Consider the following 19,143-nt stretch of genomic DNA (forward strand, 5'->3'; position numbering starts at 1 on the left):
TGGGCCCTGGGTGGAGGCCCGCTCTCGGGGGTCCCCTGATGTCCCTGACTGTCCCCTCCCCTCTTTCTAGATGCAGGTGGTGCAGCAGGAGCAGCTGCTGCAGGAGACGCGGGCCCTGCAGGAGAGCTTCCTGTCAGAAAAGGACCGCCTGCTGCAGCGGGAGCGCTTCATCGAGCAGGAGAAGGCCAAGCTGGAGCAGCTCTTCCGGGACGAGGTGGCCAAGGCGCAGAAATTGCGTGAGGAGCAGCAGCGGCAGCAGCAGCAGATGGAGCAGGAGCGGGAGCAGCTGGTGGCCAGCATGGAGGAGGCCCGGCAGCGCCAGCGCGAGGCGGAGGAGGGCGTGCGCCGCAAGCAGGAGGAGCTGCAGCTTCTGGAGCAGCAGCGGCAGCAGCAGGAGCGACTGCTGGCCGAGGAGAACCAGCGGCTGCGCGAGCGGCTACAGCGCCTGGAGGAGGAGCACCGGGCCGCCTTGGCGCATTCGGAGGAGATCGCCGCCTCCCAGGCCGCGGCCTCCAAAGCCCTGCCCAACGGCCGGGATGTGCTCGACGGCCCAGCCGCGGAGGCAGAGCCTGAGCACGCGTTCGATGGCCTTCGGCGGAAGGTGCCAGCCCAGCGGCTGCAGGAGGTGGGCATCCTGAGCGCGGAGGAGCTGCAGCGGCTGGCCCAGGGCCGCACGACAGTGGCCGAGCTTGCTCAGCGGGAGGACGTGCGCCAGTACCTGCAGGGCCGCAGTGGCATCGCTGGGCTGCTGCTCAAACCCGCCAACGAGAAGCTGAGCATCTACGCGGCCCTCCGGAGGCAGCTGCTGAGCCCAGGCACAGCACTCATCCTGCTGGAGGCGCAGGCGGCCACTGGCTTCCTCCTGGACCCCGTGCAGAACCGACGGCTGACTGTCAACGAGGCCGTGAAGGAAGGCGTGGTGGGGCCCGAGCTGCACCACAAGCTGCTGTCGGCCGAGCGCGCCGTCACCGGCTACAAGGACCCCTACACCGGCGAGCAGATCTCACTCTTCCAGGCCATGAAGAAGGAGCTCATCGTGCGCGACCACGGCATCCGCCTGCTGGAGGCCCAGATTGCCACGGGCGGCATCATCGACCCGGTGCACAGCCACCGGCTGCCCGTGGATGTGGCCTACCAGCGCGGCTACTTCGACGAGGAGATGAACCGCGTGCTGGCCGACCCGAGCGACGACACCAAGGGCTTCTTCGACCCCAACACGCACGAGAACCTCACGTACCTGCAGCTGCTGGAGCGCTGCGTGCTCGACCCCGACACGGGCCTGCGCCTGCTGCCCCTCACGGACCAGGCCGCCAGGGGCGGTGAGCTGGTCTACACCGACTCCGAGGCCCGGGATGTGTTCGAGAAAGCCACTGTGTCTGCACCGTTTGGGAAGTTCCAGGGCAGGACGGTGACCATCTGGGAGCTCATCAACTCCGAGTACTTCACGGCGGAGCAGCGGCGGGATCTGCTGCGGCAGTTCCGCACGGGCAAGGTCACCGTGGAGAAGATCATCAAGATCGTCATCACGGTGGTGGAGGAGCACGAGCAGAAAGGCCAGCTCTGCTTCGAGGGCCTGCGCGCCCTGGTACCCGCTGCTGAGCTGCTCGAGAGCGGGGTCATCGACCACAACCTCTATCGCCAGCTGCAGCGGGGCGAGCGCTCTGTGCGAGAGGTGGCCGAGGTGGACGCCGTGCGGCGGGCCCTGCGGGGCACCAGCGTCATTGCAGGGGTGTGGCTGGAGGAGGCAGGACAGAGGCTGAGCATCTATGAAGCCCTGAAAAAGGATCTCCTGCCTCCAGAGGTAGCAGTGGCTCTCCTGGAGGCCCAGGCCGGCACGGGCCACATCATTGACCCCGCCACGAGCGCCCGGCTCACCGTGGACGAGGCGGTGCGTGCCGGCCTGGTGGGGCCCGAGCTGCATGAGAAGCTGTTGTCGGCCGAGAAGGCCGTGACGGGCTACAAGGACCCGTACTCAGGGCAGAGCGTTTCTCTCTTCCAGGCCCTGAAGAAGGGCCTCATCCCCAGGGAGCAGGGCCTGCGTCTGCTTGATGCCCAGTTGTCCACGGGCGGCATCGTTGACCCAAGCAAGAGCCACCGCGTGCCCATGGACGTGGCCTACGCCCGGGGCTACTTGGACCAGGAGACCAGCCGAGCCCTGTCGGCGCCCCAAGACGAAGCCAAGACCTACCACGACCCCGGCACGCAGGAGCCCGTCACCTACGGCCAGCTCCAGCAGCAATGCCGGCCCGACCCGCTGACGGGGCTGAGCCTGCTGCCGCTCTCGGAACAGGCCGCTCAGGCCCGGCGGGAAGGGCTCTTCTCCGAGCTGCAGGCCCGTGAGACCTTTCAGAAGACCCCCGTGGAGGTCCCCGTGGGCAGCTTCAAGGGCAGGACAGTGACAGTGTGGGAGCTCCTGAGCTCCGAGTACTTCACGGCCGAGCAGAGACAGGAGCTGCTGCGGCAGTTCCGCACGGGCACCGTCACCGTGGAGAAGATCATCAAGATCGTCATCACCATCGTGGAGGAGGTGGAGACTGTGCGGCAAGAGAGGCTGTCGTTCAGCGGCCTCCGTGCCCCGGTGCCAGCCAGCGAGCTCCTGGCCTCCGGGGTCCTCAGCAGGACCCAATTTGAGCAGCTCAAGGACGGCAAGACGTCGGTGAAAGACCTGTCAGAGCTGAGCTCCGTGCGGACGCTGCTCCAGGGCAGCGGCTGCCTGGCCGGCATCTACCTGGAGGACTCCAAGGAGAAGGTGACCATCTACGAGGCCATGCGGCGGGGCCTGCTCAGGCCCAGCACAGCCACTCTCCTGCTCGAGGCCCAGGCGGCCACGGGCTTCCTCATTGACCCCGTGCGCAACCAGCGCTTGTACGTCCACGAGGCCGTGAAGGCGGGTGTGGTGGGGCCTGAGCTGCACGAGAAGCTGCTGTCGGCCGAGAAGGCCGTGACCGGCTACAAGGACCCGTACTCGGGCAGCACCATCTCGCTCTTCCAGGCCATGAAGAAGGGCCTGGTCCTTCGGGAGCACGGCATCCGCCTGCTGGAGGCCCAGATCGCCACGGGCGGCATCATCGACCCGGTGCACAGCCACCGGCTGCCCGTGGACGTGGCCTACCAGCGCGGCTACTTCGACGAGGAGATGAACCGCGTGCTGGCCGACCCGAGCGACGACACCAAGGGCTTCTTCGACCCCAACACGCACGAGAACCTCACGTACCTGCAGCTGCTGGAGCGCTGCGTGGAGGACCCCGAGACGGGCCTGCGCCTGCTGCCCCTGAAAGGCGCCGAGAAGACGGAGGTGGTGGAGACCACGCAGGTGTACACGGAGGAGGAGACCCGCAGGGCGTTCGAGGAGACGCAGATCGACATCCCTGGCAGCGCCGGCCGCGGCGGCTCCACTATGTCCCTGTGGGAGGTGATGCAGTCGGACCTGATCCCAGAGGAGCAGCGGACCCGGCTCATGGCGGACTTCCAGGCCGGCCGCGTGACCAAGGAGCGCATGATCATCATCATCATCGAGATCATCGAGAAGACCGAGATCGTGCGCCAGCAGAACCTGGCCTCCTATGACTACGTCCGGCGCCGCCTCACTGCCGAGGACCTGTACGAGGCCCGGATCATCTCCCGCGAGACCTACAGCCTCCTCCGGGAGGGGACCAAGAGCCTCCGACAGGTGCTTGAGGAGGAGGAGGCCTCGCGCTACCTCTACGGCACGGGCTGCGTGGCCGGCGTCTACCTGCCGGGCTCCAGGCAGACACTCACCATCTACCAGGCCCTCAAGAAGGGGCTGCTGAACGCCGAGGTGGCCCGCTTCCTGCTGGAGGCGCAGGCGGCCACGGGCTTCCTCCTGGAGCCCGTGAAGGGCGAGCGGCTGACTGTGGACGAGGCCGTGCGCAAAGGCCTGGTGGGCCCCGAGCTGCACGACCGGCTGCTCTCAGCGGAGCGGGCCGTGACCGGCTACCGCGACCCCTACACCGAGCAGACCATCTCCCTCTTCCAGGCCATGAAGAAGGACCTGATCCCCACCGACGAGGCCCTGCGGCTGCTGGACGCCCAGCTGGCCACGGGCGGCATCGTGGACCCGCACCTGGGCTTCCACCTCCCCTTGGAGGTGGCCTACCAGCGTGGCTACCTCAACAAAGACACGCACGACCAGCTGTCAGAGCCCAGCGAGGTGCGCAGCTACCTGGATCCGTCCACGGACGAGCGCCTCAGCTACACGCAGCTGCTCCGGCGGTGCCGCCGCCACGAGACCAGTGGCCAGATGCTCCTGCCCCTCTCGGACGCCCGCAAGCTGACCTTCCGCGGGCTGCGCAAGCAGATCACGGTGGAGGAGCTGGTGCGTTCGCAGGTCCTGGACGAGGCCACCGCGCTGCAGCTGCAGGAGGGCCTGACGTCGGTGGAGGAGGTCACCAAGAACCTGCAGAAGTTCCTCGAGGGCACGAGCTGCATCGCGGGCGTCTTCGTGGACGCCACCAAGGAGCGGCTGTCGGTGTACCAGGCCATGAAGAAGGGCATCATCCGCCCCGGCACGGCCTTCGAGCTCCTGGAGGCGCAGGCGGCCACCGGCTACGTCATCGACCCCATCAAGGGGCTGAAGCTGACCGTGGAGGAGGCCGTGCGCATGGGCATTGTGGGTCCCGAGTTCAAGGACAAGCTGCTGTCGGCCGAGCGCGCCGTCATCGGCTATAAGGACCCCTACTCTGGGAAGCTCATCTCCCTGTTCCAGGCCATGAAGAAGGGCCTCATCCTGAAGGACCACGGCATCCGCCTCCTGGAGGCCCAGATCGCCACGGGCGGCATCATCGACCCCGAGGAGAGCCACCGGCTGCCCGTGGAGGTGGCCTACAAGCGAGGCCTCTTCGACGAGGAGATGAACGAGATCCTGACCGACCCGAGCGATGACACCAAGGGCTTCTTCGACCCCAACACGGAGGAGAACCTCACGTACCTGCAGCTGATGGAGCGCTGCATCACGGACCCCCAGACGGGCTTGTGCCTGCTGCCCCTGAAGGAGAAGAAGCGGGAGCGGAAGACGTCCTCCAAGTCGTCGGTGCGCAAGCGCCGCGTGGTGATCGTGGATCCCGAGACGGGCAAGGAGATGTCCGTGTACGAGGCGTACCGCAAGGGCCTCATCGACCACCAGACGTACCTGGAGCTGTCCGAGCAGGAGTGCGAGTGGGAAGAGATCACCATCTCGTCCTCGGACGGCGTGGTCAAGTCCATGATCATCGACCGCCGCTCAGGCCGCCAGTACGACATCGACGAGGCCATCGCCAGGAACCTCATCGACCGCTCGGCGCTGGACCAGTACCGCGCGGGCACGCTCTCCATCACGGAGTTCGCGGACATGCTGTCAGGCAACGCCGGCGGCTTCCGCTCCCGCTCCTCTTCCGTGGGCTCCTCGTCCTCCTACCCCATCAGCCCCGCCGCCTCCCGGACCCAGGCGGCCTCCTGGTCAGACCCCACCGAGGAGACGGGCCCCGTGGCCGGCATCCTGGACACGGAGACGCTGGAGAAGGTGTCCATCACGGAGGCCATGCGCCGCAACCTGGTGGACAACATCACCGGGCAGCGGCTGCTGGAGGCCCAGGCCTGCACGGGCGGCATCATCGACCCCAGCAGCGGCGAGCGCTTCCCCGTCACGGACGCCGTCAGCCGGGGCCTGGTGGACAAGATCATGGTGGACCGCATCAACCTGGCGCAGAAGGCCTTCTGCGGCTTCGAGGACCCGCGCACCAAGACCAAGATGTCGGCCGCGCAGGCCCTGAAGAAGGGCTGGCTGTACTACGAGGCGGGCCAGCGCTTCCTGGAGGCGCAGTACCTGACGGGCGGCCTCATCGAGCCCGACGTGCCGGGCCGCGTGCCCCTCGACGAGGCCCTGCAGCGGGGCATGGTGGACGCCCGCACGGCCCAGAAGCTGCGGGACGTCGGCGCCTACTCCAAGTACCTCACCTGCCCCAAGACCAAGCTCAAGATCTCGTACAAGGACGCGCTGGACCGCAGCATGGTGGAGGAGGGCACGGGGCTGCGGCTGCTGGAGGCTGCCGCCCAGTCCACCAAGGGCTACTACAGCCCCTACAGCGTCAGCGGCTCCGGCTCGGCCGCCGGCTCGCGCTCCGGCTCGCGCACGGGCTCCCGGGCCGGCTCCCGCCGGGGCAGCTTCGACGCCACCGGCTCCGGCTTCTCCATGACCTTCTCCTCGTCCTCCTACTCTTCCTCAGGCTACGGCCGCCGCTACGCCTCAGGGCCCGTGTCCTCCCTGGGGGGCCCCGAGTCCGCGGCGGCCTGACCCGCTGCCCGCACCCCGCCCTCCCGCTCTGCATGTGGCCCGGCTCCCCGCTCAGGCGTTGGGGTCTTTAACGTTTAAAGGTGTCTTCCTCCCAAGCGGTGCCTAAAGTTTAACCAAAAAGAAAAAAAACCGGACTAATGTATGAATATCGAGCTGCTGTCCAGACGGCCCGTGTCCCGGGGGACTCGTCCCCCAGGCCTTCCTGCTCCTGTCTACCTGCCACTCACCACAGCCAGGTGCCTTGGAGGGTCCCGAGCCAGGCCCCCAGCCCAGCCCGCCGGTCTCTCTGGGGAGGGTTTTGTCCGGGCAGGGTCCCCGCAGCCCTACTCTCCGGGCTCACGGACGCCCAACCGCCCGTCCCAGCCGCCCGGGGACACGGGGCTCGGCGCCGGGGCCAGCAGGGCCCTCAGGACCAGCTTTCCTCCCCCTCTTTCCAGGACTGACTTCCTCGCTCAGCGGGCCTGCTGGCGGGGAGGGGGGGGTGGCTGGGTCCGCATCTCTTCCGGCCTGTCCGGAGGAGCCCCTGCCCCACGGGAAGATGAGGGTCCAGTCTACAGAACCAGCTGGCCCGGCCGGGCCTCCCCTGTGCCTGGCTCCTGCCTGGCCCCGCGCCCCAGCCCATGACACTCTCCCAAGACCCCAGGCCTCTGGCTTCAGCCTTCCAGCCTCAGCCCCCTAGTAAGTGCCTTCAGTGTCCTCCCTCCCACCCCAGGCCCCGAGGACCCAGATCTGGGGTGGGAGGGAGGCCCTCCTGGTGAAAGACTCGCCACGGGCCCAGCTCCCGGGCATGCCAGCCCCCGGGCCGGGCTGGGTACGGCTGGGGCTTCTGCAGGGCTCTGCTCCCCTGCGGCGCCCCCGGGTGCTTCCTGCCTGTCTCTGGGGGGAGCCTCACCCTTCTTCTGGCGCCGGGACAGGCAGCCCAGCCCAGGGCCACCCCTCCCGTTCCACCTTGGTGGCTTCCACCCCTGCCTCCACCCTCTGAGCTTTGCATGTCCCACTAACCCAGGCAGGCGGCGGGTGGAGGCGCCAGGCTTCCGGCAGCCTCCATGAACACTAACCCGACCATGGGTGGGCCTGCAGCGCTCACCCCAATAAAAGCAATTCCAACCTTCTGTGGTTCTACGTGGCTTTTCTGTACTGGGGCCCCGTGTGTGCTGGGGTGCGGGGTCCTGTGCCGTAGGCCCCGAGCGTGGCCGGGGCAGAGGAGCAGGGCCTGGCCCGACACACCCACCCGAGCAGAGGCCAGGCGGCCCACTCCCCACCCACCCCGGGCCCGCAGGGCTCCGTTCACTGCTGGCACTTCTGTCCCAGGGGGTCTGCGTGCTCTCGGGTCAGCTAACATGGGCTGCCCCCAGCCCCCCACCCCGCAGCCCCTCGGGGAGGACGCGGTTGAGAGCCGCAGCAGCTGGGCGGTGGGGGCATAGCCTCCTCCCACCCCGGCCCCCAAGTCCACGCTGTGCCCCTCATGTCTGGTTGGTGCCAGCCTCCAGGGATCTTTCTGGGAAAACCTCCAAGAGCAAGGTGAGCGGGGCCGGGGGCAGCGCCCCTGAGCCACGGGGCCAGAGGCCACGACTGATGCTTTCCTGCCCGCTTTGCCCTGGGTGAGGGCCACCGACCGAGACCCCGGTCCTTGGGCATCTGAATCCGGGTTCCTGGCTCCTTGTCTGGCTCTGCCCTTTGGCCCCACTTCCGTTTACAACAGGGCGTGGGGGTAAACGCCCAGTCGCCGTGTTCCGGCCAGGTGGCATCCACAGTGAGCCCCCTATCGCAGGTCCCTGGCCACCGGCCCTCGGGCGCTGCTGCTCCTCCTGGGCGCCGGGCCTGCTGGTCTCCCACGGCCCCCGGTGCAGGCCTGGGAAGCGCACACGCCTCAGTGGGCCCCGGCGAGCGTGCTGGGTGGACCACTGCTTCCACCCCTGGGTCCCAGACCCGGGTCCCCCCTCCTGGGGCCACTGAGGCAAGAAACCAGCCCCATCCTGAAGGACGGCGCTGCCCGGCCAGCAGCATCTGCGGGGTCCTGGTCCGGGCACCCAGGCCACATCGGCAGTGGGCCCCGGGCAGGCCGAGCCCGAAGCGCCGGGAGCACAGGTGGCCTGAAGGTGACTGTTGGCTGCGCCACCTCACCCAGCAGCGGCCCCGCGGCTTCTGCAGGGGCCTGGTCGTTGGATTAAAAGGGCAGACGGTGCGCAGCAGCCCTGCTGACCCCTGCCGTTGCAACCGGGAGGCGATATTTTATATTTATGACGCTGCGGGGCCCGGGAGGAGCTGGATCAGCCCGTAGCGACCCTGACCCGCATGCCCCCGTAGAGACCCATGTCCAAGCACGCTCACCCTCTGAGGTCCTGAGGCCAGGACTCGGCACACGGATGGGGCCACGGCTCACCCCGCTCGCGGCCGGAGAGCCGTGCCCTCGGGCGCGGCCTGCGTGGCAGCCACGCTGACGTCACCCACCCGCTACCAGAGAGCAGCCTGGGCCCAGCGGCCCGCGGGCACTCGGAGCGCAGTGCGCTTCCCGGGCCGCACCCCGCCCTGGCCGTCGGGTCCGTTCCCCAGACGCGGAGCCCATGGTGATCGCTCGGGTGCGTCTGGCTTATGGAAGTCGTGCTGTCGGGGGCTGCGAGGACGGCCGGGCCAGGGCCCGTGTCCAGCTGCGGGCTGCCCATAGCTGGTACCACGGCCCCCTCCCAGCCATTCATTCACTTGAGAGCGAGCACGAGCAGGCCGAGGGGCAGAGGGAGACGCCGCCTCCCCACTGAGCAGGGAGCCTGAAGCGGGACTCGATCCCGGGACCCCGGGGTCATGACCTGAGCTGCAGGCAGGCGCTTCACCCACGGAGCCCCCCAGGTGCCCCCAGGATTTCACCTGAGAGGTTGCTTCTCCAGCGACAGGGGCCTGAGCTGCGACCCCCCGCATCGATCATTGGCCAGCGGCTGCCCCGGGTGAGCGCGCCGAGCCCGCGAGGGGGTCTGAGGACGGCCGGCAGCGTCTGCGTTAACCGTGACAGCAGCAGCGACGCGATAGGCCTCGGCGTCCGGCAAACGCCTCCCACCATAAAGTTCCCAGGTAAATCCTAACGAATATGTCCTCAGATACCTGAGGTCACAAAACAGAGAAGGAGATTCCCCGGGGAGTGGGGTGCAGGGGACAAGACTTCGGTGCGCAGCCGGCACTTCCCTGGGCTGTTTGCTGACTCTGGGAACCCAGAGCCTCAAGTCTGAACAGGTCCTGGGATGCAGAGCGACCTGCACGAGCCGAGGCTCTGGGTGAAATCTGGGTCCTCCTCGGTCTACACGCGGTGAACACATGCACCAGGGAAACCCTGCCGCTGGCAGATGGTGCCAGAAAGGAAACCCCCCAGCCTCTGTCTGGGTCCTGCAGGAAGAGCTTCTACTGGAGACATATGCACACGTGTGTTGTCAGCCCAATGTGGAGCCTGATGCGGGGCTTGAACCGGCGACCGTGAGCCCGGGGCCTGAGCTGAGATCAAGAGTGGGCTGTTTAGCGGGCTGAGCCACCGGCGCCCCTTGCACTGCATATTCATAATCCAGGTTTTCCCCCTGTGTATTTGGGGGAACCGCATGCAGAGACACTAAGCACAGTCCCCCATGGATGACGAGCCGGTGCGGGGCGTGAGCCCACACGCCTTCTCTGCAGGTCTCGTCCCCGGGATGTCACAGGACGCCCAGAGCACACGCTGGGCCCCCAAACGCCATCTCACCATTCAAAAGCAAGAGAGTGGAAATGCGGTGCGTCTGCCAGTTAGAGCCCCGACAGGAAGCGGGGTAGCTGGCGAGAGTTTAAGGAACGGATGGTTTACACAGATGTGGGCGGGGGAGGCCGGCGGCGCGGGAGGGCCACCTGAGCTGGCCGCCACACGTCCACCATCCCGGCGGAAAACTGCCGGTCCTGTTTTGATAGAATGGATCTCTTTTCCCTGTTCCCAAGGGTGCTTTTTCTTCTGTTTACGTGCCTGGTTCTGTAAAGTCCCCGGTGACAATAGGACAAACTTTATCATCAAAACAGCTGACCCCAGTCAGGGAACATGCAGGGGCTTGGCAGTTCTAGAAGCCCAGCGATTGTCGCAGCCTGGTCAGGGAGGCAATCGGGCTGCCCCAGACCCGGGGCCGTGGCAGCAGGTGATTCTTCAGTGCGAGGGATGGACCAAGGTGTGCTCCAGCCGGGGCCAGCGCCCCTGGGACATGCGGGTGTCATGGTTCAGGGACTGAGAAGCTGAGCCTCTCGGCCCTGTGGGGACCATGCCCGCTGATGGCAGAGGGCCTGGCACGGGAGACGGGAGGCCTACAGGCCCGCATGCCCAGTGAGCACGCGTCCACCTGCTGAGGACCTCTTGGGGCAGCTCCACACGGGTGGGCGGTGCCTTGGTGGCAGCACGGGCGAGGCAGGCAGGACCCAGGTTCCTATCTCCTGAACTCTGACCCCTTCCCGTTCGCCCTCCAGGACCGGCGATAGCGGTGTCCAGGCTCCGCCTCCCCAGGCCCAGCCCAGATGCGCTGTCCTGGTTTCGGGGTCGCAGCTGTTGCGGCCGACCCCTGTATTCAGCCCAGCCCACGTTGCCCCAGCAGGCCCCACCGGAACCGGCCGCCCTGTGAGCCCTGGACTTCAGGGGGTGACGGGAGAAGAGCGGAAGCCGCCAGCCTTCCTTCCAGGCACAGAGGCCAGCGGCTCAGGCAACGGTGGCTGCCCGGGGCGGAGGCCGGGAGTCCGCTGGAGGAGGCCTGGCCTTCACCGAGCCTCTGCTTTGGCCTCCAGGCCCCAGTGCCATCTCAGCTCCCGTCCCAACGGGACATCTGTTCCACAGACCCAACATGAAGCAAGGGAGCGCCACCCAAGCAAGACAATCGGCCGCCCTGGGCACCCCGGGCCCAAAACGACGGCAGCTCTCACGAAGCCAGTCCCCGGAAGGGACGGGGCTTCTGCGATCTACTGACAAGGGGCTTCTTGCTCCGCTCGGCTCTCAGGACGTGCGACTTCACAATATGACACGTTGGAAGATGGGACAATCTTAGTATCCGTAAAGAAAACAGGGGCTTGAATCCACCAATTCAAAAAAAATAATAATTAATAGCTCATCTTCAGAGGATACTGGAACCAGCTTACCGCACTCCTACGTATATCAGTTTCGATACTGATAATGCAAGCGAGTCACACGTTGGGAGGTGCGAGGGCAGGACGGCCAGGGGTGCAGCCTCCACTGAGACGGCAGTCGCGCTGGGAGTCTGTCCGGGGGAACCACTAATGGGAATCTGGCGTCTGCTGAGGGTTTGTAACCTCCAGGGAAAGACTTAGATGGTACCACGTGGCTAAATTAGATAATATGAGCTCTTCGCACCGGAGTGGCTACTCATCCCCCACCCGTCTCAGGCAGGGGCACAAGTCCCCCTGGAGCATCGTGCACACAGCTCTCAGGATCCCGGCTGGACAAAAGGATCCGGTCCTCCAAATATTGGGGATCTGTGCTCTGATCACTAACGGCTGCTTCTGATCACATAGATGCTGACAGAGAGGGGGAGGCTCTTGCTGCACCCCCCACACTGATGCCAGCCCCTCCCCCTCTGGCTGAAGTGACTTCCAGGGGATTTAAAGGGCTGGAACCAGGGTGTCTGGGTGGCTCAGGTGGCTGGAGCGTATGACTCGGTTTCGGCTCAGGTCGCGATCTCAGGGTCGTGAGATTGAGCCTCTCATGCTCAGAAGAGTCTGCTTGAGATTCTCTCTCTCCCTCTATCCCTCCCACCCCTCTAACATAAATAAATAAATCTTTAAAAAAGTAAAAAAGGGCTGGCACCCATTCCTTCAACTTTATTTTCCTCTTTTATCCCTTTTGGAAGCCAAACATTACAGACTAGGACATTCAAAAGCAACTGCATATAAGAGGAAAGTTAGACAGTGACCATCAGGATGCCTGGGTGGCTCAGCGGTTAAGCACCTGCCTTCGGCCCAGGGCGTGATCCTGGAGTCCCAGGATCGAGTCCTACATCTGGCTCCCTGCATGGGGCCTGCTTCTCCCTCTGCCTGTATCTCTGCTTCTCTGACTCTCATGAATAAATAATAAATAATAAAAAAATAATAAAAAATAATAAATAAAAAAATAAATAATAAATAAAATCTTAAAAAAAAAAAAAGTGACACTCAGGCACAGTGAAAGGAACAGCCTCAGGAAAGAGCAAATAAAACCTGAGGTGTACCCTTCATACTAATCCTTAGCACAGAGACAGCTAATAAAACAGCTAATAATAAAAAGATAATAAACAGCAAACCTTGAGGAAAGAGGAGAATCTGAATCACATTATTAAATTCAAATATCCAGTCTTCAACAGAAAAATCAGAAGGTACACCAAGAAATAGGGAAGCATCCTCATTCAAAGGAAAAAATGTCAACAGAAACTGTCCCTGAAAAAGAACTGAGGGCAGATCTACTATACAAAGATTTTATTTTATTATTTTTTTATTGGGCCCTTCTATATTTTATTATTAAAAAATCCATACATGCTATGGAGCCATTAAAAATACTTACAACCTCATGATGACACAGAAAATACTCATGTCATAATCCCAGTAATAGTATGAAAGTGTTATAACCTACTTCGTGTCCTCACCCGATTTCCTCCACAATCCACATGTGTTTTTCTTCCTTTCCTCGACAGGGGACTCTACCTGTCAAGGTCACCAGTGACCTTCACCTCATCAGATCCAGCAGCTACTTTCCTAGCCTCAGCTTCCAGCATAGTTGACCCCTGGTTCTTCTGTGCCAAGACTGGTCCGTATCTACCTCACTGGCTCTATCCACCCCATTCCCCTTCCAGTCTACTGGAATGTTGGAGCACCCCAAGGTCCAACTGGATCCTCTTCTCTTCATCCTCCTTTCATCACTCTCTCCCTAAATGATCACAACCAGTTCCGTGGCTTTGAATTCTCTACATGGCTCAATGAAGAGTATTTCAGGCATTTAAGTCACACCTCCAGCTCTGACCCCTACACTGACCTCTGGACAGGAATGTATTCAGTTGTCTACTCAACATCTCTTCTTGTCTAAGACGTAAACATCTCGGACTAAATACTTCCAAACAGAATTATTATTATGTCTGTCTTGTTCAGCTCACAGAACAGGGCATGGCCTATAGGAGATTCTCAAGAAATAGTTGCTGAATGAGTAAGTGAAAAAAATAAGCACACGTACAACTATTTGTTGTACAATTATGTTTCACAACATAAGAGTGAGAGGAAAAACACCAAAATATTAACTGTTTGCGCATGAAATTATTAAACTTTTGGAACGCCTGGGTGGCTCAGCTGTTGAGCGTCTGCCTTCAGCTCCAGGACATGATCCCAGGATCTGGGATTGAGTCCCGCATCAGGCTCCTTGCGAAGAGCCTGCTTCTTCCTCTGCCTGTGTCTCTGCCTCTCTCTGTGTGTCTCTCATGAATAAATAAATAAAACATTAAAAAAAAATAAATTATAAAACTTCTTTCTTCCTTAAGCTCCTTTTCCTTTTTTCAACTTTATTTAGATGGTAGTAGTTAAGACTATCAGACTGATGCTTGGAGACTTCTGCTAGACTGCCACATACCAGGGCACATCCCCACTTTCATCATATGCCAAAGGGGTTTAAAAATAGGCACTGGATGTTATATTATATGTTGGCAAATTGAATTCAAATTTTAAAATGTAAAAAAGGGACACCTGGGTGGCTCAGCGGTTGGGCACCTACTTTCGACTTGGGTCGTGATCCCGAGATCTGGAATCAGGTCCCTCATCAGGGTCCCTGCAAGGAGCCTGCTTCTCTCTCTGTCTGCGTCTCTGCCTCTCTCTCTCTCAGTGTCTCTTGTGAGTAAATAAATAAATAAATCTTACAAAAAATGTAAAAAATATAAATAAAAAAGAAAAAATGCTCCTTAATTATGTTCACCAAGCATTCACAATGTACTTAACTATGAAATTATTGATGTGAAGAGCTTTGCACAGTGCAGGGTACATAGTGAGGGTAATGGCTGTTAGTTGACAATGCTGACAGGCACGTTTTCTTTTATAATAAAAACACATTTTGGGGGGATCCCTGGGTGGCTCAGAAGTTTGGAGCCTGCCTTTGGCCCAGGGCGCGATCCTGGAGTCCCGGGATCGAGTCCCACGTCAGGCTCCTGGCATGGAGCCTGCTTCTCCCTCCTCCTGTGTCTCTGCCTCTCTCTTTCTCTCTGTGTCTATCATAAATAAAAATAAATAAATAAATCTTTAAAAAAAAAACCCACATTTTTTCTTATAGAGCTTTCCTGAAAGAAGAAAAAGAAATCCACACCAGTACCCACATCAGCTGCCTGCCCACTGCCCCGCCGGGGTCCCCGAGAGGCTGTCTATACAAAGATTTTAAAACAATTATCTAAAAGATGCTCAAAGAACTTAAGGGAGATGTGGAGAATATTTTTAAAATGACGTATGAATAAAATGGAGATAACAAAGAGAGAAAATCTAAAGAGGAGCAAAAGAAAAAGTCTGGAGCTGAAAAATACAATAACTGACATGAAAAAATTGCTAGAGGGAGACAAAGGCAGACTTGAGCAGGCACAGCAAAGAGCCAGCAAACGTGACGAGAGGACGGTAGGAATTACCGAGTCTAAAGAGTCTAAAGGAGAATAAAAATTGAGGTGAGCCTAAGAGACTTGTGGGACATCACCAAACAGATAAATGTATACATCATAGGATCCTAGAAGGAGAGCGAGAGGGAAAGAGACAGAGAATATTTGAAGAAATGATGGCTTAGAACGTTCCAAGTTTGATGAAAGACACAAATATGAACATCCAAGAGGCTCAACAACCTCCAAGCTAAGATGAACCCACAGAAACCCACATAGGGACACAGTATAATCAAAACTTCAGAAGGAAAAGACAAACAGAATTTTGGAAGCAACAGGAGAGAAGCAGCTCATCACATCCAACTGGTCCCCAATAAGATAAGGAGCAGATTTCTCATCAGGAGCTTCAGAGTAATATCCAAAGTATTAAGAAGAAAAAAAAAGTCAACTAAGAATCTTATTTCCACCAAAACTGTTCTTTAAGAGTGGCGGAGAAATTAGCACATTCCCAGATACACAAAAACTGAGGGAGTTCATTACCATTAGGCCTGCCCTGAAAGAACTGGAAGGAGTTCTGCAGGGTGAAATGAAAGGACATATTAACATGATAAAAGAAATTCCCTCGTGATCATCTCAATTGATGTAGAGAAAACCATTAGACAGAAATTCAGCACCCTTTCACGTTGAAAACACTCAACAAACGGAGTAAAAGAAAACTGTCTCAACATAATAAAAGCCATACTTGAAAAACCCATGGCAAACGTGTACTCAATGGTGAAATACTGAAAGCTTTTCCTCTAAGGTCAGAATAAAGCAAGGATATCTGCTTTTATTATTTCTCTTCGATATAGTACTGGAAATTCTAGCCAGAGCAATTAGACAAGAAAAAGAAATAAAAGGCATCTTAATTGGAAAGGAAGAAGTAAACTCATCTCTGTTTGCAGATAATATGGTCTTATATGTGGAAAAACTTAATGATTGCACACACACACACACACACACACACACACACACAAAACCCTGTTAGAACTAGTGAATCCATTCAGTGAAGTAGCAGGACACAGTCAACACGCAAAAATTTGTTATGTTTCTGTATACTAATAAAAAACAATCTGAAAAGGAAATTACAAAACAATCCCATTTACAGAGCACCAAGAAGAATAAACAACTTCAGAATTAACCAAGAAGGTGAAAAACAAGGAAAAATACAAATTATTGCTCATAGAAATTAAAGAAGATGTAAAAAATGGAAATGCATTCATGCTCATGGATTGGAAGTCTTACTCTTATGAAAATGTCAATACTACCCAAATGGTCTACGGATTCAGTACAATCCCTACCAAAATCCTTATCACAATTTTTACAGAAATAGAAAAACTCATCCTAAAATTACATGAAATCTCAAGGGAACCCAAATAGCCAAAACAATCTTGAAGAAGAGGCGGGAGGACTCACACTTCCTGATTTCAAAACATACTAACAACCTACTGTAGTGGAAACAATATGGTAATGGCATAAAGACAGATGTACGGACCAAAGGAATAGAATAGAGAGTCCAGAAGCAAACCTTCACATATGTGATCAAATGATTTTTGTCAAGGATGCCAAGACCACTCAATGGAGAAAGGACAGTCTTTCCAACAAATTGTGCTGGAAAACTGGGCATCCCTGTGCAAAAGAATGATGTTCGGCCCTTTCCTCGCATCATATATAAAAATTAACTCAAAATGGATCAAAGATTTAAGACCCCAAACCATAAGACTGTCAGAATAAAAGCAGGACAAAAGATTCATCACTTTGGATCTGGCAGTGATTTCTTGGTTACAGTTAACAAAAGAAAAAGTAAACAAACGGGCCTGCATGAGAACTTAACGTTTTTGCACGTCAATGGATGTTATCCACAGAGTGAAAAGGCAACCCACAGAACGGGAGACAACAGTTGCAGATCCCGTATATGATGAAGGATTAGTATCCAGAATATGTAGAGAGCTCCTCCAACCACAACCACAGCGACCTGGCCCAACGACGGGCGGGGGCTTGAACACAAGACGTCCGAATGGCCAACAGGCCCGCGAGAAGGTGCTCAGTCATCAGGGAAGGTGGTCATCAGCGAAACCCAAATCAAAACTAGGATTAGATACCACCTCACGGCCATGAGGATGACTACTAAAATAAAATAAAATAGGGACGCCTGGGTGGCTCAACGGTTGAGCATCTGCCTTTAGCTCAGGTCTTGACCTTGGGGTCCTGGGATCGAGGCCCACGTAGGGCTCCCCGCAGGGAGCCTGCTTCTCCCTCTGCCTGTGTTTCTGCCTCTCTCTGTGTCTCCCATGAATAAATAAATACAATATTTAAAAAAATAATAAAATAATATAAAATAAAATGCATAACAAGTGTGGGCAAGGCTAGGGAGTGCCCGAACACCCCTTGTGCACTGCTGCTGGGAGGGAAGGTGCTAGAATGACGGTGGGAAACCCTATGGCATTTCCCCAAAGTATCAATGACATCGTGACCGTAGGATCCTGCCTTTCCACCCACGGGCGTCGACGCCAAGGAATTGAAAGCGAAGACTTGAGTACGTACCTGTGCACCCGCATTCCCAGCAGCGATATTCGCAGTAGCTGAAAGATGGAAGTGACACAAGTGTCCATCGACGGAGGAGTGGGCAGGCAAAGGGTCCAGCTGTACGCGGGACGTGATTCAGCCGCCACTGGAAGGACCTTCTGACTCGTAATCGTGGGCGAGCTTTGAAGACACTGTGCTCTGCGAGGTAAGCCAGCCTGGGAAGACGAACGCCGGACGATTCGCGAATAGGAGGCCCGCAAAGTGACAGAGACAGCAAGTGGCAGGGTGACCAAGGGCGGGAGGACGTGACCGTTTGGACTTCGTGTTTGATGGGTATTGTTCCCGTTTTACAGGATGGAAAGGGTTCTGCAGAAGGACAGTGGTGATCGGCTGCATGCCGGGCACGGGTAGGATCCGCGGAAGCCAACCCTCAAAAGTGGTGAAGGTGAAGGCCGCCCGGGGCTCAGTGTGAGAAGCTCCTGCCTTCGGCTCGGTCATGATATGGGGTCCTGGGACCGAGCCCCACATCGGGCTCCCTGCTCAGCAGAGCCTGCCTCCCCCTCTTCTTCCCGCCCCTGCTCTCTCTCACTGCCGCGGTCTCTCTCTGTCAAATAAATAAATAGAATCTTTAAAAAAACATTTATGATAGACATAGAGAGAGAGAGGCAGGCTCCATGCCCGGAGCCCGACGCGGGACTCGATCCCGGGACTCCAGGACCGCGCCCTGGGCCAAAGGCAGGCACCAAACCACTGAGCCACCCAGGGATCCCCTAAAATCTTTTTTATAAACATAAATTTTATGTATATTTTACTGCAACAACAACAAAAGGAAATGTAACAATTCTTTTTTTTTTTTTAAGATTTTATTTATTTATTCATGAGAGACAGAGAGAGAGAGAGAGAGAGGCAGAGACCCAGGCAGAGGGGGAAGCAGGCTCCATGCAGAGAACCCAATGTGGGACTCGATCCCGGGACCCCAGGATCACGCCCTGGGCCGAAGGCGAAGCTAAACCACTGAGCCACCCGGGCTGCCAGAAAAGATAACAATTCTTTAAAAATTGGAAATAAGCTAAACATCATACAATTGGAGATTAATTAAATCAGAAGGAAAAAAAAGGAGCCAAGCACCTATCCTGCTTTTCCTATGCAAACGAGACTCTGGGTCAGCAAATAGCGGGGAAGGGCGTTTCTGGCCGCAGAAATACCCCAGCCAGTGGGCAAGGTCGACCCCACGGACCTCGCAACAGACGCACAAAGACCCGGTCCACGTCACCCACGTCCCGTTCTGATGCGTTTCCAAGCCTTCTGGGCATCCCCCCACCTGCACAGCAGGAGGCCCCCCCGGGGCACGAAGCGGCACAGGGCTGGGGGCGGGCAGTGGGACACGCTGCTGACTCTCTGGGCTTCGTCCCCCAAGGGGGCGGCCCAGCCTCTGGGGCCCTAGCTTAGGGAACCACAGGCCAGTGGACATAGGGGAGCCGGGAGGTTGGGGGAAACCCTCTCCCCTCACCCTGGAAAAGGGGGGGCTTGTGTGTCGGGTCTGGAGCGGGGCAGGCGGAAGCATGGGCCGCCCGCCCCGTTGGCGCTGGGCTGCTCGCCGCCCCCAACCCGCGTACCCTGCGGGGACCACCTGCCTGCCTGTGAGAGCGGGGGCGCTGGGGACCTGCCAGGGGGTGGCCGGTGCCTGTGTGGGGAAGACGGCGCTGC

General features: G+C 58.4%; 1 protein-coding gene across 18 annotated transcripts in view; it reads left to right on the forward strand.

The window, feature by feature from the left end:
- PLEC (plectin) overlaps positions 1 to 7,401 on the forward strand; it is a 55,353-nt gene extending 47,952 nt beyond the window's left edge. For all 18 annotated transcript variants that reach the window (XM_041768662.1, XM_041768664.1, XM_041768663.1 and 15 more), the window contains one exon: positions 71 to 7,401. In XM_041768662.1, coding sequence (XP_041624596.1) covers positions 71 to 6,289 — 6,219 coding nt within the window. In that variant the 3' untranslated portion in view covers positions 6,290 to 7,401. The remainder of the gene's footprint in view (positions 1 to 70) is intronic.
- Positions 7,402 to 19,143: the final 11,742 nt, after the last annotated feature.

The sequence above is a fragment of the Vulpes lagopus genome, chromosome 9 (assembly GCF_018345385.1).
Source record: "Vulpes lagopus strain Blue_001 chromosome 9, ASM1834538v1, whole genome shotgun sequence".
Lineage (NCBI taxonomy): Eukaryota > Metazoa > Chordata > Mammalia > Carnivora > Canidae > Vulpes > Vulpes lagopus.